Source organism: Miniopterus schreibersii, assembly GCF_964146895.1.
Source record: "Miniopterus schreibersii genome assembly, chromosome: 10".
Lineage (NCBI taxonomy): Eukaryota > Metazoa > Chordata > Mammalia > Chiroptera > Miniopteridae > Miniopterus > Miniopterus schreibersii.
In genome coordinates, this window is record NC_138110.1 from 39,892,849 (window position 1) to 39,918,974 (window position 26,126).

General features: G+C 37.4%; 1 protein-coding gene across 1 annotated transcript in view; it reads left to right on the forward strand.

The window, feature by feature from the left end:
- The window catches only part of ABHD3 (abhydrolase domain containing 3, phospholipase), a 34,091-nt gene extending 12,947 nt beyond the window's left edge, over positions 1-21,144 (forward strand). The window contains exons 4-9 of the mRNA XM_081150093.1: positions 1,828-1,873; positions 13,157-13,269; positions 15,607-15,780; positions 17,151-17,199; positions 17,278-17,443; positions 20,287-21,144. Coding sequence (XP_081006219.1) covers positions 1,828-1,873; positions 13,157-13,269; positions 15,607-15,780; positions 17,151-17,199; positions 17,278-17,443; positions 20,287-20,465 — 727 coding nt within the window. The 3' untranslated portion in view covers positions 20,466-21,144. The remainder of the gene's footprint in view (positions 1-1,827; positions 1,874-13,156; positions 13,270-15,606; positions 15,781-17,150; positions 17,200-17,277; positions 17,444-20,286) is intronic.
- Positions 21,145-26,126: the final 4,982 nt, after the last annotated feature.

A 26,126-nucleotide genomic window follows, 5' to 3' on the forward strand; every position in this document is an offset into this window, starting at 1 on the left:
TCTATAGCTGCTTTGCTCCTTCGTTCTTCATCTCTGTGCCCCATTTACGAGACTTAGAAGTATACACAATAATCACTGCTACTGCATGAACACTGTCAGGAACTAAGGCCTGTGGAGAGAGGTCAGTACAGTTCCTCCTCTAGCAAGAGATAACCAGAGCTGTGATCCACTTTTCAAAGTTGCCTGAAAAGTATGGATACCCCCAGTCTGCAGTTTGGAAGGAAATCCCAGGTGGATAGGCTGCTTTTTCATGAGTTTGCAGAAAATCTTTTTCTTTCTCCTCACAAGTTCTATTCTCTTCTCAGTGGCAGTCACATGGTGATATCTTGCCCCAGAAGCCATTTTTATCCTTATGTGGGGCTTGCACTCTAAAAGTGGTTCTTTTCTGAATGACTAGGATCTTCAAGGTTCAAGGTCACAATTAACTTTAGCCCCAATTCCAGTGTAACTTAGGTGCTTATGCAAGTAAATACAAGTGGTTAACTTAGATTTTTATTTATGTTCAGTCTGTTTTGACCATTTTTCCCCCCTCCACAGCTCTCTCCCTCCCTGTCTTGCCATTTTTTTTAGCAAGAAAAGATTAAGGACTAATTGACTCTGTGCTAACTTTTCTGCATGTTTTTAGAGTATATTTAAGATCTTTCTTTGACTAGTCAATAAAACATATTTCTAGCTTTTTCTCAAAATGGATTCCTGAGATTTTTAAACATTTTTTTTTTCAGTTGGGCCTAGTAAAATTCTCTATATGACCTTTCAGGTGCAAGAAAGAATTCCTTTACAGAAACATATCCTGAATATCACATTGAAATCTAACGCCCCTGAGAAGAGAGTCAAGAGATGTTGAATGTTTTGTAAGGCAGTCAGCTCATCGGTGCTTAGAACCTATGCAATAACCAGCAGCACCCTGAAAGAAGGGAATTAGAACCTTAAATGGCCTTGGTTGATTGGATAAGTAAACAGTCAAAAACAAAATGAATTTTAATCGACATGAATGTAGATGAAATCAAAGAGAACCTGTGCAGGCACAAGTCAGGATTTTGTTTCAGGGTGTTTCAAAATACATATCTGGGATTATCTGAAAGTTTAATGAGAGTTAAGTATTTTAAATGCAGAATGACTTTTTAAAGCTAGCAAGGCTTTAATGGCAGCATTGTTACTAGTAGCTGTCTTTGTGTATTTAACATGAGCCAACACTACTCTAAGCCCTTTACATGTGACCAGCCAAACAGGATTATAGAAAACACAGGTAGGTAGTCTTTCCTCCCATTAGTCAACTGAACACCCAGCAGTAGCACAGTGGGTCCCCATCCTACCAGCTCAGGTGCCAGGCTCCTTTCAGTTCCACCTGTGGTAATGTTTTCACCTCAGGTAAAATTCCAGTATTGGTGTTTGCTGAACCCTGAGGGAACAAGAGCTATTTCTTAAGATAGAAATAGATATTTATTAATGTTACAAATGGAATAGGTAGAGGACTTTTTAAAATTTGAACCAAAAACAATTAAATTTGACTTGTATTTAGAATTGTTTTAATAACATTTATTGGAGGCATACACATATGCATGGAAGAAGTTGTAAAAATTCTGCTTTGGGCAGGAAAATTTAACCTCACTTCAATATACAGTTTTCTGATTTGAACCCAAATATTGAATTTAGAGAACTGGAAATATATTTTCATACATTTAGATGAAATTGTCAAGCATTCTCATGTCTTTGGAACAGATTTTTTAAAATATTTTCATGCTCTAAAACAGCTCTGGTAAGATGATTTTGATAATATATTGTGAGCAAGAATCATGTAAAAATAACAAAATTTTTTCTGGTTTTTAGATGTGTGGTTTTTAACAACAGAGGAATGGCGGGGGAGAACCTCTTGGTAAGTAAATTTAAATTAATAGCTTAATTTTTAAAAGAATCATTTCTAGTTTTATAATGAAAAGCATATTTCTTTTTGTTTAGGATAAGTCATATAAACAATACAAGCTCACTGTGGAAAAGTACAGATAAGCAAAAAAAACAAAAAAAAAGGAAAATTGTAAGATCCATAATTATACAACCAGGGGAATCCCCTTAGTCTATGTTCATTCAGATCCTATATTTAAATGACAAGTATATAATTTAACATTTTATTTTAAAACTTAACTTTTGTACTTACTGTATTTTAACATCAATAGGTATTTATCTACATCATTTTTAATGCAAAACATATTTCCTTTAAAAATTAATTAGTACACAACAAATTAACCAGCACAGTGATACTTTTTTTTACTTAAGAAATTTACATTTTCATGAAGTGGAATGACTATGTTATATGCCTATTTGCCCAAAATTTACATAGAGAAAATATTATTTTAAATCAGCTTTTTTCTCTAACCCCTAAAGTTTTTTTGTTCTGATAATACAAGTTCTTGCATCTCCTAGAAAATCATCACTCTATCTGATGTTAAACCTGTGAGTTGGAATGAGAAATATTACACTCACTGAATTTTTCTGAAAGCTTTTCAGCTATTAGTCCCTTACCACTTCAACAGGTCAAAGGCAATTCTATCAGAAATGAAAGAAACTTTTTTTTGAGTCATTGATAGAGAATGTTATTAAGACTATAAATTAGTCATCCTGAAGATAAAAAAATATAATCGTGTCACTAATGCCAGTACTTTATGAGAAGGAGGAGGAGCTTTTTCTCTTAACCTTAAAGTGACTTGGAGGGAATGAAGATCATATGATTTTAAAAGCTGTAAAGTGTTTATGGTCTTACTCAAGTACCTCATAATAAATAATTTGATGTGAAGGTTCACATTTCCTTATTTATCCAGCCTTTTAGGAATCTTGTAGATAGATGGTAGGTACTCTGAAGGGAAAGATTTGAATTTGCCATTGTGGCCCTGGACCAAGCAAATTGCTTTTTGTTTGTTTGTTTGTAAAAGCACAGCACTCTTTATTTATTTTTTAAATCCTTACCCTACGACACGTTCATTGATTTTCAGAGAGAGGGGGAAGGGAGAGAGAAAGAGATAGACAGAGGCAGAGAGAGCCAGAGAGAGACAGAAACATCAGTGTGAGAAAGAAACATCCATCGGTTGCCTCCCCTACGCTCCCAACCAGGAATCGAACCGGAAACCTAAGGATGTGCCCTGACTGGAATTGAACTCGAGACCTTCAGTGTACAGGACGACATTTCCAACCAACTAAGTCACACCAGCCAGGGTGTAAATTGTTTTTGAGTAGCTCCTGTCTGCTGTGTGTCTTTCTAGGTGTTTCAAAGATACAAAGATGGGAAGACATGGTCTGAGGCTGTCAAGGAAATAATGTGCTACAAAGTAAACTCCATTAGGTCCCACAAAGTGAGGGACAGAGATCTGTTCATTCAGCAGAGCCGTGCTGTGTGCCTGTTAAATCAGGCACTGTAGGGTGAGGAGTGTACATATTATTCGACACAACCCCATGCCTTAGCAGCTTTAACTTTAGTTACAGGAGAGAATCAGACACATAAAAATATGCACAATACAGTGCTAAGTGTAACTGTGAGAAGATTTTTTAAGAGCATAAAGAGATGGAGTAACTAAACTGCCTGGGGGAGGTGAGAGAACATTGTAGTGGAGGTAAATATGAGTTGGATCTTGAAGGCTATGGTATTGCACCAGGAAAGGGGATAGAGGAGCCTTCTCAGCATAAAGAGCAAGGTATTAAAGAGCATAGAACAGCAAATACTTAACCTGTGGAAGGATAATGGTGGTGATAATTTTATCTAATGTTTATCGAGTCCTTAGAATATATTAGTTATGTCTTTTTGCACTTAATATTCAGCAAGAGAAACAACCCATTGATTTAGGTTAACATGGTCACCACCACCCCCATTTTCCAGAAGAAGAAAATGAGACAAATATGTTAAGAACTTGCCCTAGCCAAGAAATTCAGAGCCAGGATTCAGACCCAGGTAGTCTGACTATGTGCTTGTGTTCTTGACCGTTACGCTATACTCCCTCTCATTATTCAGGAAGTTGTGGGAATTCTTCTAAAAGGGGTAGGACCAGATTTTGAAGAGTCATGTGTAATATCCCCAGGAACCTAGTATCAAACCATAGACAGTTAAAGAAACATGTTTTAGCTTTATTGAGGTATAATTGACATATGAAATAATTTGATCATGGTCATGTTTTAGAGAACTTCAAGCAGTGTGTAGAAAAGAGATGGAGGGGTAGAGGTCTGGAGGCTGGGAGGCCATTAAAAAAACAAAACAGTTATTATAGACCTACCCAGAGTTTGAAAGCAGAGGTAGGAGGCAGAAAGAGGAGAGAGCAAAAATGAGGGGTATTTATTCATGGAGTAGAAAGATTATGTGGGAGTCAAGGTTAACATTTCTAGCTTGGCAAACTGGTAAAAGGCACTGATATTTGCTGAAATAGGAAATTTAGGAGAATTTATGAGATTCTGGTATAATAAAAATAAATTCAGTTTTAGATGTTTAGAGTGGTTTTAGATCATCCAGGTGGAAATTTCTAGTAAACAGTTGGATATACTAGCCTGGCGCTCAAGAGAAGTGTACAGGCTACAGAAACAAATTGTCAGTGTGCAAGTGGAATTGGAACTCAGGGGTGACTGAAATTGCTTAGGGACAGCTTGTAGAGCCCGAGGGGAAAGGTCAGATAGCATAAAAAAGAACAAAAGATGAATCAGCAAAGATCAAACAGGAAGGAACTGCCTCTAACTGAAATGAACCCAAAAGAGCTAGAAAGGGTGAAATAAAATTTAGAGTAAGCACTTCTCCTAGGAGTGGAAGAAATGCAAAAATAAAAGGTTTGCTGAAATATGTTGGTGATATGCTTAGAATTTTTAGGGATTACTATGGCTCCTGCGAAGCAGTCAAGTAGAAATTTTTCACCACCATATTGTCCTCATTTCCAATTAGTCATTGCAGCATTGAGGAAAAGTCAAAAGCTTTGCTCACTTGGAAATGAGAAGCCTACACTTTGGTTCCCCTGGGGCTGTTAGCTGTAGGAGACATAGTTCTTATCTCAATAGACTGATCTTTACATATTCCTGCAGGGTTCTTGGAGTCCTTGGAGTAGTTGGTACCTTTTCTTGCTCTCTGCAGATTGTTTTTCAAGGATAGGAATCCAGAAAGCTCTCCACAAACTCCCTAATATTAATGATTACCTCATGAACTGTCATGTTTCCAGCTTACTTTAAGAATGATAATTTACAAAGAACTCAGCCAAAGTTGAGTTTGTTGAAAGCTACATAGGGTTCCTTCCTTTTGGTTATAAGGTGACACAGACTTCTGTGTCCCTAGGCCCAGCAAGAAAACCCTCCTTGCTACTTTGCAAAATAATCTGGCAGCAGGCAGATCCCAGACTTACTGGGGGGAAATCACTGTCTAAGTTACATAAATGTCTAAACACTGTGTTATATACCTGAAACTAATATAATATTGAATGTCAACTATAATTGAAAAACAAATTTTAATTAAAAAATAAAATAGTCTGGCAGTTTCTCAAAAAGTTAAACATTGAGTTACTGTATTACACAGTAATTCCAATCTTAGGTATATGTTGAAGAGAAATGAAAATGTATGTTCATACAATAACTTGTATACACATATTTATAGCAGCATTATTCATATTAACCAAAAGGTAGAAAGAACCGAGATGCCTATCAATGGACAAATGGGTAAATAAAATATTGCATGTCCATATATGGAGTATTATTCAGCATTAAAAAGGGATGAAGTACTGATACATGATACAACATGGGTGAACCTGGAAAACATTATGCTAAGTGAAGGAAGCCAGTCACAAAAGATCACATGTTGTATGATTCCAATTGTATGAAATGTTAAGAATAGGAACATCTATCCATACTGAAAAAAGTAGATTAGTGGCTGCCTGAGGCTAGGGAAGGGATGGTGACTGTTAATGGGAGGGATTTTCTTTTGGGGGTGATGGAAGTATCCTAAAATTGTAGTTGAGGTTGAAGAACTCTAAATATACTAAAAACCATGACTTGTACATTTTAAATGGGTGAATTTTCTGGTATCTGAACCATGTCTCATAAAGCTGTTTTAAGAAAATGCTGCTTCAGGCACTTTCCAATTGCAGTGAGAGCTGGTTCAGCAGGTAAGGGAGGGCCAACAGGGGGAGCAGGTGCTTGGAAGATACTTTAACGTGGTGCTGCTCCAAGTGTGGTTTGTGGACCCCCTTCCACTTCTCAAACTATCTGATACCAGTCCCTGACAAGAGGAGGGGCTGCAGTTAGAATATAAATGAACTTCAGTTCCAAGCACACTGTTTCAGCGAGTTTATTATTGTTCTTTTTCATAGCAATACTCTCTTGTGAGAGAAGCCTGCTCATTTACATTGCGGCAGCAGCGCCTGATGTCATCTTGGACTGGTACTTTGAATAGCTCTGCTTCAGAGATCCTCTAGTCCTAAAATCTAATTTTATATATGAGGATGCCTCTGTAGAAGTAGAGTGTCAGGCCTGAGGTTATAAAGCTGATCTGTGGTCTTAGGACAGGAACCAAACTGTCCAGTAGAATGTCTACCTTTCAGCCCTGGTTTTAAGTCAAATCAGGGTGAAAATCTCAGAGTAGAAATAAAAAGGGATTTCAGATCATGGATGGTTAATTAAGGACTCAGATCTAGAGAAATCTGCTCTTGTTTTCCTCTGAGCTTTTCCATCTTAGCTTTTTCATGGAAACTAATGGGGTGGGAGGGATGTAGAGTTCTTTCCTCTCATGAGCCTTGTTTTCTGAAGGAGGCATTCAGAAAGTATTAAGGACCCCCATTATGGTCAGAGGGAGGAGGAGCATATAGGGCAGGGCCAGCCAGAGAACAATTCAGTTGTCAGACTAGTACCATCAAGTACTCCCTTTCTCACACCCAAAACCTTCCTGCTGAACACTATTGTGTCCCACCCAAGCCTGCCCTTTCCTAAATGCTCCCAAAATGACCTCTCTCTCCTCCCTCCAGCCCCCTCAGAACCACCCAGGAAGGTAGAGCTCAGTCAGATGCGGGTATGAATGCACTGACTCCTTAATACTTTCTCCTAACATTGATAGGTCCAGTTCAGTAATATCAACTGTTGTAAGTGGTGGGTACACAAAGAATTTTACAATTCTCTATATTTAAACAATTTTTAAATAAAAGAAAAAGAATGTTTAACTAACTAATTAAAGTACTGTAGGAATAAGAATAGCAATACTTTAATAGCTAGCTACCACTTACTGAATGTTTAACATGTGCCAGGTGATCCTATAAGTATGAGATGTTTGGCAGTATACCAGGTCCTTGAGTAACATCATTTCGTTAAACGTTTTGTTGTAACGTTGATGAGATGCGATGCCGTAGGAACTTAACTCTTATTTATGTTAATTAGCCTATGGTAAAATTGCTCCTTTTGCTTAAAGTTGCAGAACCCATTGATGACGTTAAACCTTGCTGACCAGTCACGAGTATACTCATGTTTCCGTGTCCTAACGTTGCTGACCAGTCATTAGATAACTCATGTCTGCACTTACACTAAGTAATTTTAAGGACTGAAAGCAATGTGGAGTTTTAAAAGAGCTGAAAAGTAGCTGGCTGCACGGCAAGTTCTGGCTTGAAATAGCCGGTCAGCAAGGTGTTAAGTGAGCACTTACTATCCTTTCCCATGCAAGGAATCCCTGTAGAACTGGTTTTCCCTCTTTCCAGGTCTCTAGGTAGGTTTTATCATTCTTGTTATTGCAGCCTCTTGAAATGAACCTCTTGGCTCATTTCTTACCCTGCTTCTTCTTCTTTTCTTTTTTTTTGTTATCCTTACCCGAGGATATTTTTCCCATTGATTTTTTTTTTTTTTTAGAGAGAGTGGAAACCGGGGTGGTTAGAGGGAGCAAGAGAGAGAGAGATACATCAGTGTGAGAGAGACACATTGATTGATTGCTTCCCACACATGCCCCACCAGGGCCAGGGATCAAACCTGCAACTCAGGTACATGCCCTTGACCTGAATCGAACCTGAGAGCCTCTGGTGCATGGACCGACACTCTACCCATTGAGCCATGCCAGCCAGGGCGCACCCTGCTTCTTTATTCTCTTCAAGCACTTGGTTCTCAACCTTGGCTGCACGTTAGAAACTTCTGGGAAGCTTTGAAAAAATACTGATCCCTGGACCCCCTCCCCAGAAATTCTGATTCATTTGGTCTGGGGGAAGTCAAGGTGTCTGTAATTTGTCCTAACAGTCTCCCTTGAGCCTAATGCATAGCCAGGGTGGTGGGTAGTCTTGGATGTGGCACCCTCCCTTAGAACCCTGGTCCTGGTGAGCCACCTCTGGGCCCAAACCCAGCCAGGGCAGAACATGAGATTTGATTCTTAGGATCCTGGACCAAGGATAACTCCTCTCTTCCTAGTTGACCTGCTCTAAGCCACTAACAAAACTGTGCTGCTATGTTGGTGTAACTGCAGCATGAGTGCACAAAAAGTTCACCAGTTCGATTCCTGGTCAGGGCACAAACCCTGAAAAGCAATGGAAAAAATATCCTGAGGTGATGATTAAAAAAAAACACAAAAATAAAATCAATAAAAACATATTTTTTTAAAAAAAGGCATAATTAGTCTTGCTGTAAAGGATTTTTCCTTTGGGGTGTGGATGGGGGTGTCTATATCCACGTAGGAATCTAAGAGTTTGTTTAAGCAATATCTTATCACATATTTGAGTACAGATCTTTAAATATTTGAAAGAGGAAAACTATAAAATGAAATATTCTAAACACCTGGTGATTATTAGACCTTATGATAACATAAATGTGTAAATTAAATGATTTTTTGAGACATTTAAGTGCCTTTTTCAGTTGTCATTTTACTGGACAGAAAACTAAAATCCTAGCTGGCCTGGGTCAATATTGAATATGTAGTAACCCCTACAATGAGAGAAGGGTTCTGGGTTATGACTTCTATGCAGATTAGCAAGCGAATCTCCTCCCAATATAGCTAGGGATAGCCAGGCTACCTGACTGACAGGGTGAATTTAAATTTGTTTTTAGACCAAAAAAAAAATTTAATGAAACTTGCATTTTAAAACAAATGACTTCTAAAAATTCTCTTCCAGGTTAGGGAGTTTGTCTACTTTTTGGAAGTTGGTTAAGAGGATAAATTTATGCCCTGGCTAAATTGGTTAGTGTCCTAATTTGCCAAAGTTGCAGGTTTGATCCCGGGTCAGGGTATATACAGGAATCAACCAATGAATGCAGAAATAAGTGGAACAACAAATCGATGTCTCTCCCTCTCTCTTAAAAATTAAAAAGAATAAATTAAATAATACCCATAGATAAAGATAAAATATATGCTTTATTCTTTTCCAATCTATTTTGTATGACTAATTAAGAATTAATTTTATTTCATTATTCTCTGCAATGCTTTTTTTAAAAACTAACCTCTAATAGCCATTAAAGAAATTACAGTTGTTTCTCTCTAATCATAGTTGCAGTCGAACAATTTGAATAATCTTGGTTTGTACTTATTGTCAAATTATTCTAACTTATAAAATACTTATGCCCAAACATCTGCTGGAAAGTTATCTATTTTTTAGATTTTCTGCATTTTTCCAGATTTTCTCTTTTCATCTCTCTAAAAGGAACTTTTACCACGCAGCTGAATCCTGCCAGGCCTTCCTTTACCCTTTTCCTGATTAGGTGTGTCTTACCCTGCCTCTGTTCTGGAAGCGTGGGAAAAGACAGGAATTACTGCAACAGGATAGTGGCTGTTTGCATTAGTAGCCTTGGCAACTGAGAATTAACTTTTTTTTTTTTTTAATCCTCACCTGTGGATATTTTTTCCGTTGCTTTTCAGAGAAAGTAGAAGGGAAAGAGGGAGGGGGAGAGAGAGAGAAACATCAACGTGAGAGAGACACATCAACTGGTTGCCTCCCACCTGCGCCCCAACCAGGGGTGGAGAGTGAACCTGCAACCCAGGTACGTGCCCTTGACCCGGAATTGAACCTGTGAACCTTCGGTGCAAGGGCCGATGTTCTAACCACCTTGCCACACTGGCCAGGGACTACCTAACAATTTTTTTGTCTAAAAAGCTACTAGTTTGATTTTCGGAGCTGAAGACAATTTCTGCCAGGCCTACCAATTCAGTGTCGTTCCCCCATAAGTGTCTTTGCTGTGTGTCCTAGATGAACCCTTTCTTTAATGGGACTCAAGTCCTGTGAAGAAAGAAGGCATATGATGTGCCCTGTTGGAACCCATCAAGTAGCAAGAGGTGGTGTGATATGACCACATAGTTTTGCACATCAGAACTTACTCATCAGGTGTTCTCATTTTTAGTCCCATGTGTTTCAGTTCAATTCAACACGTATTTATTGACTGTCAGGGATAGATAGAGGTAAAATAGTAATAGAGAGAGACTCACAGAAATAGTAAGGCAAGGAGCAGGCTGGCCAGGACAGTTGGGGGTAGAACTGGGAAAATCTGTGGGGTCCTGGAGACCAGGAGCCAAGTCTTACCTTTTGCCTGATCCTTATTCAAGGCATGATTTCAACAGGAAGAGCTGACAGTGAAGGACACTTGGCAGATGAAGTTCCTATATGTGAGGTTACCAGATATTAATTTGTTTACTAAATACCTCACGAAATCCCAGTGCTTTATAAGAATTAGTTTATTTAATACAAACATATAACCCAGGCTCTGCTCCTTTGTGACCTTTGCCAAATTACTTAACCTTGCTGAGCCTCAATTTATCCTGGCTAAATAAGGAACCAGGTGCTATCTATGGTCCTTCCTGGCACTAAGATTTTCTGATCCTAATAATTTTTCATAGACCGTTTTTCTTGTACCCTAACTCTGTTGTGTGGTCATGTGTATGTGTGCGTGTGTGTGTGTATGTGTATGTGTACATGCATACATACAGGTGCACACATACTTCGCTTAAAACCTCCATAACAAGAGTACATTTTGGTGACTTGTTCATAAATAATTCAGAAATGTTAAGGCTATGCAGTATTTTATTTCCGATGACATAGTGTTCTCTCCTTAACCATGCCCCAGGCTCTCAGTACTTCACATTTTCATGTTTCTCCATCTCTCCTCATCCTCTAAGTACTCATCTGAGCTCCTCACCCCATCAGGTCCTCCTTCCTTCCCACACATTCCTCTTTGCCCCCCTTTCTCTTCTTCCCGCTCCCTTACTGCCCGGCCGGCAGGCTGTCTTGGAGATCTCGATAGGTTACAGATTGACCCATCTTGTTTTTGGATTGCCACACAATACTCCTAGAATCCTCAGAGCAAGAAGACATGTTTTTTAACACCCCTTCTATCCTTAATTTCTTTAAATGAGCTTGATGTATCCTCCTACCTAGACTGTTTCTCAACTAGAAAATCAGAGGGCTTTTATGCCTTTAGGAGTTCTTTCCAGCTCAGATTCTACTTAGATATCTAATACTCAGATTAAGGAGTGTAGGTGTGTGCGTGGGGAGGGGGGACTTTGGGTGACATTTATGCATTGTTTGTCTATATAAATCTGATTTTTTTAATGTCATCGTGAATTTAGGTACAAAGGGTATGATTAAAATAAAATTGTTCTCATGTAAAAATAAAAATAAATAAACCTATGCAGTGTAAAGAGACTCACATGGAATAAAAATGCCAAGTGAGGATGATTTTTTTTTAACTTGAATTCTTATGACAAATTCTGCGGTCACTAGGAATGAGCATGGTAGTAGATATTGTCCTATTTAGATTTTACATTGAATTTGTGTCACTCAAATGCATTTAGTCACAAAGTATTTTTAAAGTATCTCAGCTTAGTCAGCTGTTCAGGTGTTACAGGAGTTATTTAACTTCTCTAAACTCAGTTTCCTATTTATAAAGTAAATATGATAATAGGATCTCCCTCGTGGTTTTGCCATTGTAAATGCTGTCAGGTTAACATTTATTTTTTAGAGAGTTCCATATTTGTAGATCTCAAAAAGGTGACAGTAGCCTATAATATAATAGGTAGTGTTTTTAGTCTCGATTTTAATTGGATCATTGAAAATTGTAATTTTCTTAGACTACTCATTAGTGATTGAATAGTGGATGATATACCTTCTTATTGTAATCATGGTGGTGCAGATACCTAGTCTCAGTATTATTTTTTTTTTTGGTCTAAGTACTTTTATTAGAGTAATGTTACCAGATTCCTCTCCTTGTTGTTAAATTTTATCTCACATAAACTTTATCCATACACACATTTGCACATATTCTACGGACAGGATTGCCCTTTCTTCCCACATCTCAAATAATGCATCTGTGAAGCCTTTCTATGAGAAACAGAGCCTTCATTGATGAAGTTCACATGAAAACCATTTGTTTAAATGCATTATGTATTGAAGCATAATCAGCTTTACATATTTTACCATGTTAAGTGTCTGTTTCAGTGTGGTGCAGCTGGGGCTATATGTGTATATTATTGTAAAAGAAAATGTTTAATTAATAGATCAGACTGGATACTGCTTTATCTAGAGTGAAGGCAGTGCCAGAAAACCACACTCCTTCATTGGTAGACAGTACACAAGGATAGAGAAAACAGTTCTCCAGTTAGAAATGAGCCACAAATTAAAATTTTTGTAGCATTACTGGAAAGCCTTTTTTGTTTGTCTGTTTGTTTTTAAATAAAGAATTACATTGTCAGGCATAAGGTTTTATTTGTTTTTTTCTATAAAAATGTGTAAACCTCCACTTTTTCTTCTAAATTGACTCTGTTCTTGTTTAGTCAGAGACACATCTGAGTAGGGTACTGTGTGTCTACTGTTTGATTTAAGGTATTTGTATTGGTCTTGCCCATTTCTGTTAAGCCCTCCTTGCACGATCAGAGTCTTTTTGTTAGTGCCGACTTGCATAGCATTGACTTTAAATAACATATATTCTCTACTAAACTGGGGAAGGGAGAATTGATTCTTCTCTTATTATTTTGTTGTTGTTGTTCATACAGTAAAATGGTTTTTACTAATGGGAATGCTCAATGAAAATTAGTTTTTTCATGTACTGCAAGATAGGCAAATTATAAAATTTTATTATTCGTAGTATGTGCAAAAAAGTTATTTCCCCATATTTATGACTTCTTGCTCTTTTTTACATTTCTGCATTATACACATCATGAACCTCACAATTTTAAATTTTGTGCTTTACCTGTCACTGCTTACAGACACCAAGGACTTACTGCTGCGCTAACACTGAAGATCTGGAGACAGTTATTCACCATGTACACGGCCTGTACCCTTCTGCTCCTTTCCTGGCAGCAGGGGTTTCAATGGGAGGGTAAGGTTTTTCCTTTCTAATTCGTCTGAGAGAAGTGCTCTTACCAACCACCTCTTTCAGAGAAGACCATTAGCTACAGACATTTAAAAATAAATCTTGGATAATTTTTTATCATATTTAACCACCTGAGGTTGAATGAATGAAGGAATTAGTTCAGGTGAATTTTAATATCTTCCTTGACTACTGGTCTCTGCAGTGAAAGGATACAAGTATCTCCTTGGGAACTGGGGCTATTAGGAGCATGAAGGCTCATCTGAACCCCATGAAGTTGATGTCCATCACTCAGGGGCGGCCAAGTTCACCCTCAGATTCCCTGATCTATTCCCGGCTGGATCTGCAATTGTGTTCTCCTGGACCACTCAGGAAGTTGAATTTGTAGCATGACTTTTATCACTCCAGTGGTAGAAATAATCACTTACTGCTCTCTTCAACTGAAGAGGCCTTCAAACCTTTTTCCTTGGGTGGTGGTTTTGTTCGTTTGGTTGGTTGGTTTGGTTTGCTTGCTGGGCACATGGACCTATCCTGGGATGCTCTCCTAGAAATGGTAAAATTTTGTTGTTAACTCTCTATTCCAGCTGATATTTTAACCATATGAGTATTATTATCACTTGTACTGCTTGCAATTACTTTGGGGATTTTTGGAACTTTTAAGCCATTCGTGTATTTAGGGTCATTTCTACTAGTAATGTTTATATTTTTTGTTCTAGTGATAACAAACTTAATAAAATCCAAAATTTTTATTATCTGGCATTCTAGATTCCCTAAACCATTGCCCAAAGCTATTCTTTAAAATCAACGAACACATAAGATATAAAATATTTTTTCTTAATTTTTAATTGACTTATCTCTCATTTTAATTTTCAGATTGTCTTAAGAGCATATTTATTTGAAAATGAACAGCTTTTACAAATGATAGACTCTGAAAAATATGCTTTAACCACCTTTTTAGATTCTGATAAGCATAACCTAAGAGGAAAAGAACATGTTTCTTACATTAGCATGGAAGGTCTGACTTGACCTACTAAAGGAAGAAATCTGAATCAAGGCAAAAAACCCAGGCAGAATCTCTGAATTGTGCTTAATGGGCAGTTTTTCACTTTTGTTTCTTTTGCCCCATAATGTGAACCTAAAAGGACAGGATGCCAGCTGAACTTTTTTTCCCTTAATCTTATAAATTCCTGACTTTTTAAAGGCCAGACATTACATAAACAGGCCCAGATTCTCTATTCAGAAGCTCCTGGGAAATGCCTATTCATGTCACATTGAAACCTCAGTGCCTGAAAGCAGAATTTGACCAATAGTCTTTGAGCTGGTTGAATATTAATGTCTTGTAAATTGTTCGTAGGAAGCACCCTTTCTAGTTGCCTAGCACTGACAAGCTTTTCCAAGTCAGTTTACCACTTGGGAATGTGTTTTACGGCGTGACACTTTTTTTTTCCTTTGGAGCACAGTAGACAAAAGCGCATATCCAAGATCCTTATTCCCAGTGCCTGCCCCCTTAACCCCCAGACTGGAGTAATCCCCAAACCTGTGATGCCTGCAGTCAAGTAGGGGCTTTGAACCAGAACTGAGTCTAGCTAAGGAACCCATGCTGCTCTAGAGCCAGATTGCAGTCTCCCAATGAATTGGTAAACTATTTGAATATGAAATTCAAATTTCAATGTCCATATAAAATGTTTTATTGGAACATGGCCATGTCCATTTATTTATGTATTGTCTACGGCTGCTTTCGAACTACAATTGAGGAATTAAGTAGTTGCAACAGAGATTATACAGCCCCCCCCCCCCAAACCCAGAACATTTACTATGTAGCCCTTTATAGGGAAAGTTTGCCTGAAACATCCCTCACATACTAAATTAAACATGCAACTAGACGCTGGGGTGCAGGGATTTGCAAAATTTTAATAAATCCCCAATATCATTTTGAAAAAAAGAAAAAAAAAAACACTCTGACAATGGAGTTCTCTCATGTTTTACTTCATAGAAAGATGCACATATAAGCAATAACTATATGCTTTGTCCCACTCACAATACAGTCAACTGCAGGATAAACAAGTATATAAATGTAAGGGAAGAAGGAAGATGCTGTACTTGCGTGCTTTTCCGAGATAAAGTACTTAAATACTGGTTTATATTTTTCTTCTCCACAGTTTGCAAAGTCCATAGTTAGAAATGGGTTGTCTTGAGAGATGTAACAAATTCATCACTGAGTTTCCTGTTTCTCCTCATTTTATTTATTTTTTAAATTTATCTTTATTGTTGAAAGAATTTCAGATGTCCCCTTTCCCCCCTCCATTGACCATCTCCACCCCCCTACCCCTTTTCTCCTCATTTTAGAATGCTGCTTTTAAATTACCTGGGCAAAATTGGGCCAAAAACTCCTTTGAAGGCAGCTGCAACTTTTTCAGTTGGTTGGAATACCTTTGCTTGTTCGGAGTCATTGGAGAAACCACTGAACTGGCTGCTTTTTAATTATTATTTGACAACTTGCCTCCAGTCTTCAGTTAATAAGTGAGTCATCTTAAAACCTGGTATCTCCAAAATTTTTGGATTACATACCCCAACAATAAAAATTTTTTAAAGCACAACACTGTTAATATATGTATATTTATGTTACATTACATGCATTTATAACTGTACCAAATATTTATGATGTTAGAAAAATATAGAAAAGTAAGAAAATATTAAGTATAAACTAAAAACATAGATAAAAGTTTTAATGTTTTCTTTCTGTACCGCAATGGATTATCTTGTACAGCCCCTAGGGTATGGGCCCCCACTTTGAAGATCATTGTTGTTACTGTTCTAAATTATTCTAAAAGGCTGAAAACATTAGAATCAAGTGTGTTGAGTAATAATACAACCTATTTCCCTGGATTTTCTACTTGTTGCTAATATTATCAGTACCTAATTCTCTCCTGGGTAGTAAGTAATGTCTGTATTAAGTGTTTTCAGTGCTGAATAATAGGTCCATTAACTATGTACTGTACTTACAAGTGTAGTATGTGTTAGAGGCTTAGAAGAATGCAGTTCACTTGGATATTCCCAGTCCCCCCAGTTCTTAACATTATCAAAATACTGTCTTTGCATTATTTTTTCTGGAACTGTTTGTGTATCTTCTAACAGCCAAATGGTATGGTAGCAAAGTACATAGATATGTCTCTTTTTGGATTGGGTTTTTTTTTTTTTACTGTTACCGTTCATTTTTAAGTGAATTGATAAAATATAAACTCTAAATAAAAGCCAGTTAATTTGTACATGACTTATTGAAAATCATAGTTACCCAAAAGTTGATATTAAGCATTGGATTCAACTTAGCCTATTTGTTAAATTAAGGATGTTGATTATAAAATATTGCTAAGAATACTAAAGAATCATCAATTACTGTTGGTCACTGGAATGAGATACAGTAGCAAGAAAAGTGAAGAGAGTGATTTAAATTAAAATATGGGTTATACAACAAAAATGACTGACATTTAAAAAATAAGTATATAAAAATATATATTCTAATTTTCAGTAAAGCAGTTTTAAAAATAATATCTTCAGGTAGTTATCCAATTGAAAGCTTCTGGCTTAAATAAGGCCTTTTTGGCCAAATTGGTTTGATAGCAGTGGTGTGTAGGTCTGATTTGTTATGAAACAACCCTTACGTTTATTATTATAGAACGGGTTCATTCTTTCTCAATTAAGAAAAAAGTACTTTAAAAAAATGTCTTTGGGACAAATATCAATGTACTCCTGCTATGCCTGATTAAATAAATATTTACTGAGTACCAACTTGATGCCCTGTGCTAGGCTTAGTTATATATTATTATATATTTTAGGTATGTTTGAGATGGGAATGACCTTACTTTTTTCCTTTTGAAATTCTTTTGTTCCAGGCACCGGCATATGTTTATAAAACAAATTGACATGGATCATGTCATGAAGGTAGAGGAAAAAGTGTAAGTAATACTTTATTTTCTTTTTTGATCCCAAGAACAGTTATAATCTGTCTCTGTTTTACAGGCTAAATCCATCAGAGAATTTGATAAGCGATTCACTTCAGTCATGTTTGGATACCGAACAATTGATGATTATTACACTGATGCCAGTCCAAATCGTAGACTGAAATCAGTAGGGATTCCAGTGTTGTGTCTGAATTCTGTGGATGATGTTTTTTCACCCAGTCATGGTAAAATTAACATCTTTATGTACATTTTGACATGAGTTAACTGTTTTAAAATATTGTTCTTTTTAATAAAAAAAAAAGGTAATAAGAAATAAAATGTCAGTCTTATAATGTCTCCCACTGTGATAAAGAAAAAAGAGTTAGATATTCATAATTTAGTATCTAAATGTATCAGATCACTTTAAATGTTGTCATAGATCCTTATCTAGTCCACTGTAAGAACAAATTGTGACTCAATATTTTGATTGTTCTTGTTTTTATACCTTTCCTTCTTATCAAATATACTATTCTTTGGACAATGTATATTACAGTATCTTTGCCTCATAAGTACATTGTCATCACTTGCATTTTCTTCCTGAGTTTCCTTCCTACACAGAAGGCTTTGGAATATTTCTCCCCTTTTAACCTGAAAGAGAACTTGAGACTTTATAACATGATGCCTTTGACTATCTTAATGAGTATAGCACATCAGACTCTAAAGTCATATTTGAAGGAAACAGTCTTTGTTTTTTCTCTTGATACTGTATAAAAGAAAATTATGCCCAAATTAACTTCCTTACTCTCTTAATTCAAGAAATATGGAATTTGGTAATAAAAATATATATGCATTTGTTCATACATTGAAGCAATAGAAGATTATTAGAAGTAATCATACTATCTTAAGAATCAGTAGACTTGACCTCTAATTTTTTTCAATGAAATTTCTCAAAGCTTTTTAGAAAACTTTTTCTCCCTATTTTCCCCCTAAATACTTTAAAAACATTTCCTCCAACTACTTCATTAAAAAAATTATTTTGACTACAAACATAACACATATGTATTGTCAGATTTTCAGAAAATTATGTAAGTATGTAAAAAAAAATCACCTATCATCTTCTTTGTGATTCATGCTTAATCACAGATAACATTGGATGACTGGAAGGAACTTTTGGCCTTTGACCACAAATCAGAAAATGAAACTGTAAACTTTAATATCAGTTGAATTACATAGTGATTGTTTAGCCTATCCATTAAATTAAGAAAGTCTGATATTTATCCATCTATTTTTATATTTCACCAACCCTTCTACCAACAAAAATTTCCCAACATTTAACCTGTCCCACTTGGTTCAAATTTAAATTCCTTATTTCCTGTTCTTTCCCAAGCCCGTAAAATAGTCTTGCAACACTGAAATAGTGGGCGATTGTCTCCTTCCTGAAAGGGAAGGCAGCCAGCATCTTTCACATGACTCAATGTGGACAGCCTTTTGTTCTTCTGATATGACTGTAACTTTCTATGTTAGAAATTCCTGAGTGTATTGAGAGTGTAAAATTGGGGCTCTTAATTCCAGGCAAATGAAGTACTCTAAATCTAAGCCTTAATGTAAGGTGAAAAGGAAAAGCAAAAATAGGATGAGTCATTTCCCCTGCCCTTGCCCTTAAGCTCTCACACCTAACGCCAGGATAGATGTTCATTTTTAGGTGTGGCTGGCTAAGAATGTGAGTTCAGGGCCCCTTTTAGACAAGAACTTGACCTGCTAGGCTTTGATTTAGGGAGTATTATGAGGGGTCAAATTTAGACCCCTCATAATCTAACCAGGCAATCGCTCTGTCTTGGAAGGGGCTCAGTTCTCCTTCTAAGTGTCAGCTTCTTTTCCTTTGTTAGAAGGGCATGGGGTGGGGAGATGTGACCTTTGGTTAGCTCATTTACCTCTAAGACTCTGCCCAAGATGTAACAGTGTAATTATGATGATGTTATCTTAAATAGGGAGATAAGATTCAGCATATCTGAATCAAAACACTTCATGCTCAGTTGGTATCCATTATAGATCTTAAATCAAAACATTTTCACTGCTTGAACTCTAAGCATGGCAGAGGTGGGGTTATAGGGGAGTGAAGAACAGCTTTAATTCATATCCTTTAAAATTTTCACTCAGGATAGATTTCTGTAGAGCATATAAAAAGACTCATATTACTGGTGAATTATTTACATACAGCAACTATATTTTCAAAGTAAAGTTACTCTTTTTCCTGACTATAAGTAGAAATTCAGAGAAGGAATATAAAGAAAAAATAATCACCAATGTTTTTAACCACCAAAAAATAATCACTGTTACCACTTAGAGTAGTATTCTATTCTTTTTTGCTACCTATATATGTTTTTACTATATAAATCATATGCACAATTTTGAATCCTTGATACAGCCACCATTTGGCCCCAGGAACCTAACTTTATATAAAGTTAACCAATGTCATACATAATGAATTTATAATTCTTACAAAGGTAATAAGATTAGTTGTTTTTCTTTCCTGGTGTAATACCTAAGTGGGAATCTTGTAGCCTAATGTAAGTATTTACCATTCCTTGAAATACCTTACTTTAACTTCTCATAACAAGATTGGGCCCATTCTTAGATTGATTCTTTCAAAAATGATGGTCCAATACATAATCATAAACAGAAATTGTTATAAGAATATTCCCTGGCCGGTGTGGCTCAGTTGGTTGAGCTTCGTCCCGTGCACAGAAGGGTTGATTCCTGGTCAGGGCGCATACCCAGGTTTCAGGTTTCATTTCTGGCCGGGGTGCGTGAAGGAGGCAACCAAACAATTGTTTCTTTCTCCCTCTCCCTTCCTCTCTCTCTCTAAAAAATCAAAAAAATATATTTTAAAAATGAATATAGATGGTAAATATAAATTAGTCACACTTATTAGCCATAGTCATTACAAATATTTATTTGTTTAATGTTGTTTTGTTTATAATGATTGGAAATAATAAAGATATACACTATTCCTTATTATCCAATAATTGGTAATAATTATATTTTTTCTCTCTTCTTTCCTCTCTTACCCCCCCTTTTCCCCCACAAGCTATTCCAATAGAAACTGCTAAGCAAAATCCTAATGTTGCTTTGGTCCTTACTTCTTATGGAGGCCACATTGGTTTTCTGGAGGGTATCTGGCCAAGACAGTCTACTTATATGGATCGAGTCTTCAAGCAGTTTGTGCAGGCCATGGTTGAGCACGGACATGAACTCTCTAACATGTAGTTCTTCAGGTGCGTTTGTCTGAACCACCATAGGAAGCAGCTCAGCTTCGTGCGCACAAATCTTAACTACTGTATATAAAGCAAATAAGCCAGCAGGTGGTGAAGAGGTCCAGAATGACATGCAAAAACTACTTTTGGGTGGAAAAAAAAACTATGTAGCAAGAAATAAAATGTAGATTTAGATTGTAATTTATGTAGATTTGATTTTTACTATGCCTTACCAAGTATGACCTTAAATAAAGTAGTACAAACATGGATTGCACTTAACCAAAACTATTATGTAAAAATATTTTAATTACTCAGGGTTTTAATTTAGGCTAGTATTTTTATTAGATTACTCATTTTACGTGATTTAATGGTACTTTAATAACTGTTAAGAGATTTTGGTTATTTGAATGTAAGTTATAAGTGGGCACATTCCTAAGGGTATTTATACCTAATGATGATAACATGAAAACTGAAGTGAGATAAAATACAATATGCTAAATATTTTATGTATCCTGACTTTAAAAGGCAAATGCAGCAATGTTAGATTGACTTCTATACATGCTCTTTTACTCTGATAATATTAAATTAAGGCCGATTTATGTTTTATAATGATTATAGTTTACATGCTTATTTTTAAAATAGTATATATGCATACATATATATCATTATATTAAAATAAATTCTTCTATTTTAAATTGTTTCTTTGTGAGTTTTTGTGGGGGTTGTTTAAGACTCACTCGAGGACATGTTTATTGATTTTAGAGAGAGGGGAAGAGAGAGAGAAACATGGAAGTATGAGAAACATCGATCGGTTGCCTCCCATACACACCCTGACAAGGGACCGAACCTGAAACCTAGGTATGTGCGGTGACCAGGAATCAAACCTGCAACCTTTCAGCGTACAGAACAATGTCCTAACCAACTGAGCCACCCGGCCAGGGCTCTTTGTGAGTTTTTATCTACAAAAAGTAATCCCTAGCCCTGTCCAGTGTGGCTCAGTGGGTAGAGCGGCTGTCTGCCCATGCACCGAAGGGTCATGGGTTTGATTCTCAGTCAAGGACACATACCTAGGTGGGGTTTGCTCCCCGCCCCTGGTCGGAGCGTGTGCAGGAGGCAACCAGTTGATGTCTCTCTCGCATCAATATTTCCCTTTTTCTTTCTGTCTCTCGCTCTCCCCCTCCTTCCTCCCTTCCACTCTCTGAAAAGCAATGGAAAAATATCTTCATGTGAGGATTAACACACACACACAGGCAAAGTAATCCCTAGAAAGCAATTTATGATAAATTCATGACTTGTATTAATAAGAAATATTAGAATTGTTTCATTCACTATTTCCAGAATATTGGGCTCACACCATGCATACCAATTAAAAATACTTCCAGCTTAGCCTGGCCAAGTGTGGCTCAGTGGTTGAGCATCAACCTAGGATCCAGGAGATCGAGGTTCAATTCCTGGTCAGGGCAATTGCAGGGTTGGGGGCTCGATCCCCAGTCGGGGGCTTGCGGCAGGCAGCCAATCAATGACTCTCTCATCATTGATGTTTCTATTGCTCTCTTTCCCTCTCCCTTCCTCTCTCTGAAATCAATAAAGATATATATATATATTTTAAAATTATAGGTTCAATGAAATCCCAATTAAAATCCAAATTGAATTTCTTTAGAAAAAAATCAAAGCAATTCTCAAAGTCATCTACAAGAAGAAACAGAAAAAATAATCAAAAGCATTTGACTGAGATCTAACCTATGACCCTTCCATATGCTGGCCAATGCTCTAACCACTGAGCTGGCTCAAAAGACTTTTTAGAAGAGCGCGAGCACAACACGCCCTGAGCGGGTCCCCGCATCCGCGGTGCTGTCCCCGCAGCGCCTCCGAGCCCCGCGGGCAGGTGGCTGGGCCGCGAAGGCATCACCAATACCAAGGAAGTGCTGTACTATATTTAGAGACGCTTCTGCCTTTATCGTGATAAAATCCATTCGCTGTGACAGGTGTTGGCGTGAGGCCAGGGATCTTTACTTTTTGGGGATTTTACAGGTGATCCCATCTTACCATCTGAGAGAGTGGAAGGAAAAAAGAGAGAGGGAGAAAGAGAGAAACATTGATGTGAGAGACACGCATTGACTGATTGCCTCAACGTACGCACCCCGCACCCTGACCAGGGCCTGGGATTGAGCCTGCAACCGAGATCCTTATGGCAGAAGAAAATGCGCAGTTCGAAGTGCAACTACATTTGGAGTGAGAAGGCACAAAGGATAGGCCTAGTTCATAAAGCAGATAATTAGCCTCGGACAGGCAGAATGAATGGAATAAACTCTCCAGGGCTTGAGTAAAAAAAAAAAAAAAAAAAAAAAAATTTTTAAAGGAGGGAGATACTGTTCTACACATACTGAAATGTGAATTTGGTTGCAGTATATTTAAACAGGTACTGGTGCAAAATCTGTCAGATTGATACTCTCGTAATTAGCAAGTTAATAATAGGAAAGGAGCAAAGGGAACGCCAGACATTATAGACATGTTCTCTGCAAAACACTGGGGGAGGGAACCACATAGGAAAAATACCTGCCTGTCAATCACACCTAGGGACAGAGATGGTTGGCCAGAGTGGCCGTGGCCACTGCAAGCTCAAAGAAATGTGGGATATATAATCCCCAAAACAAAGCAGCTCACTCTCTTATGCTCTTGGTTTCTCTTGACACACTTGGCTCATGGCTCACACTTGGCTTCCTGGCATACTCCCATGTGGCCCATGGCCATGTGAATCTGACACACATTAAACTAATGGACTGCAGCTAGCCTGATGCTGTACTGGATCTGGCTCCAACATGGGACGGAAACTCTAGACACTGGCTCTGATTTTAGCTCTACTGACACCCCAGCCTATCCCTCTTCCATGACTGGACTAAAGGAAATGGGACTTTGGACACCCAGGGGTGTAAGTCCATGGAAATAAAGCTTTCTACTATATCGCATCTTCCCCATGCAAGTCTCAGAAAATTCCTTTTCTTGGGATATCCCAAGGACTCCACCCCCAGCAGCACCCAGGGGGGAAGAGGACCGCCCCACACACTTCATCCAGTATCAAGATCACTCAAACAGAATAAAGAACTAGAAAGAGACCCTAGTTTATATTAGAATTTTAAGTAACCAAAAGCATAGTGAGAAAATGGGTAAAAGACATGAACAAACAATTTACACATGTGTATACAACAATATAATAAGAGTGTTTAACCTCACTCATGAATGGTAACTAAAACTATAAAATATTCTTAATCTATCAGGTTGGCAAAGACTAAAAACAAATTCAATTTTTTAAAATATATTTTTATTGATTTCAGAGAGGGAGAGAGAGAAACATCAATGATCAGAGACAATGTTTGATCAGCTGCCTCCCGCACGCCCCCGACTGGGGATGAGCCTGCAACCTGGGCCTTGACCAGGAATCAGACCCTGACCTCCTGGTTCACAGATCAATGCTCAACCACTGAGCCACGCCAGCCAAGCAACAAATTTGATTTGATAACACCATGTATTAGTGACAGTGTAAAGAACCAATCAATCTCATATACTGCTGGAAAATGTATATATTGTTAGAACCCCTCCAACATTTTGATTCAGCAGTTCCACTTATAGCAATTTATCCTATAGAAACACTGGCATGTGTAAAACAACAAAAGCATAAGTTATTTAATAAAACACTGTAACAGTAAGAGATTGGAAACTGCAAATGTCCATCCATAGGTTAAATTAAGATTAACTCTCACAATGAAATATTCAGTACTAAGTTAGAAAGACTCTTGTGTACTAATATGAGATAGTTGCATAGAAGAGGAGGAGTTGAAGTAGCAGGTACAGTGGGATAAAAGATGGATTTAAGTCTCTGAAGAGGCAGAAAAGAATGTAATCTGGAGCAAAAATGCAGGATTTGGCCAAAGAAAGAAGGAACGGGGGGGGGGGGGGGGGGCACCCTTTTCCTTGGAGGGAGGGAGGGAGGGAGAGAGGGAGAGAGAGAGAATTCAGAGCAAGTAATAGAGCTTATTTTTCTGTTTTCCAAGACCTTTTCTCTTTTCCAAAATCTTGTCTACTTTGATGTAGTTAATCCAGGGTCCTCCTTTCCCTTCCTTTTCTGAAATTTCCATTTCTCTAAAAGCTCCTAGGCCTCTAAATTTTTTTATTGACATGTCCAGTCTCATACTACTCAAGAAAGTACAAGATTAGCAATCATTCTAATTTAATATGTATTTACTGACTTTCAAGTATGTATAGGATATCGTATTACACTGTGATGGATGCTGAGGCCACAATAATGGTGAAGTCAGACACACATAACTGTTTCCATTTTACAAGGTAGATTTTGATAAATGTTACGTAAAAGTGCTTTGGGAATATGGAACAGAGAAAATATAATAATTATATGTGAGTGATGATTAAGAGGGGCTTCACTAAGAAGGTAATATTTAAATGAGACCTTAAAGGAAAAATAATACTTTAATACTTTTTGATGAGTACAGATGGAAGCAAAAGAATTCCAAAAGGGATGTGTAAGCCAAGTTATAGAAAAGTGGGAGAAAACAAATTAAAGGCAAATCCATTTCAATCGTTTTCCTTCCGTAACAATTAACTATTCATCCAACCTGACTTTTAGAAAGAGGGTGTTTCAATCTCGACCTCATGGCTCAGTGACCTCTGGGTGACTTTCTGTAGCTTCTTTGTACAAAGAAGGAGGGCAATATAAATAAAATTCTAGCTCCTCAGAGTAATGTGAGGATGCATACCTTTGAAGAACCCTGAGCACAAGATTTAGCAAATCTCTCTGGAGGCAGAAATTCATTTGTTGTAGTTTCTCATTAGTTTCCTACCTGTCCTTCTTATTCTACTGCTAAAAATAAAAAAATAGCAACCTAAATTGAAAGGTAGAAGGGGTTGATATCAGGCATAAAACATAACCAGGGCAAATTTTAAACACCATTTTGTTGTTGTTAATCCTCACCTGAGGATGTTTTTTCCATTTAGTTTTTAGAGTGGGGTGGGGTGGAAAGAGAGAGACACATTGATTGGTTGCCTCCGGCAAGCACCCTGGCAGGCACCCTGACCAGGGCTAGGGATTGAACCTGCAACATAGGTATGTACCCTTGACTGGGAATCGAACCAGAGACCCTTTGGTGCACAGGCTGATGCTCTAACCATTGAGCCACACCGGCCAGGGCCAAACACCATTTAAAAATTAATATGTATCTTCTCTGATGTCTTAATTTCAAGCCATGTAAGCAGAAAGAAGACAAAAACTACTTGTTGGGCATGCATTGATCAGGTATGTTTAATGTACCTATACTTCCCTGTTCCACTGGCTGTAATCATGGTTTTCATCAGTACTGTTACTGGAGAGAACCAATCACCAGGAAGTAGGACAGGACAAAAACGGTTCTTTGATTCATAAATATGCTTTTAGGTTTATTACATTATAAATCATATATTTTGCCCAAGTAAGAGTATTTAGAATCCACGCATTTGCCCGAACCAAAGGCAAACTACTGAAGTAAAGAGAGTTAGATCTTGACAGGAATGTTAGAATATTTTGCAGTTAGGTATTTTGAGCCACTTGCAAGGCGTCTGGCAAATGGAGTCGGAAAGCCTGGCTTTTAGAAAGCTTCTTTTCCGTCCCCCCAAAAGCTGAAAGCAT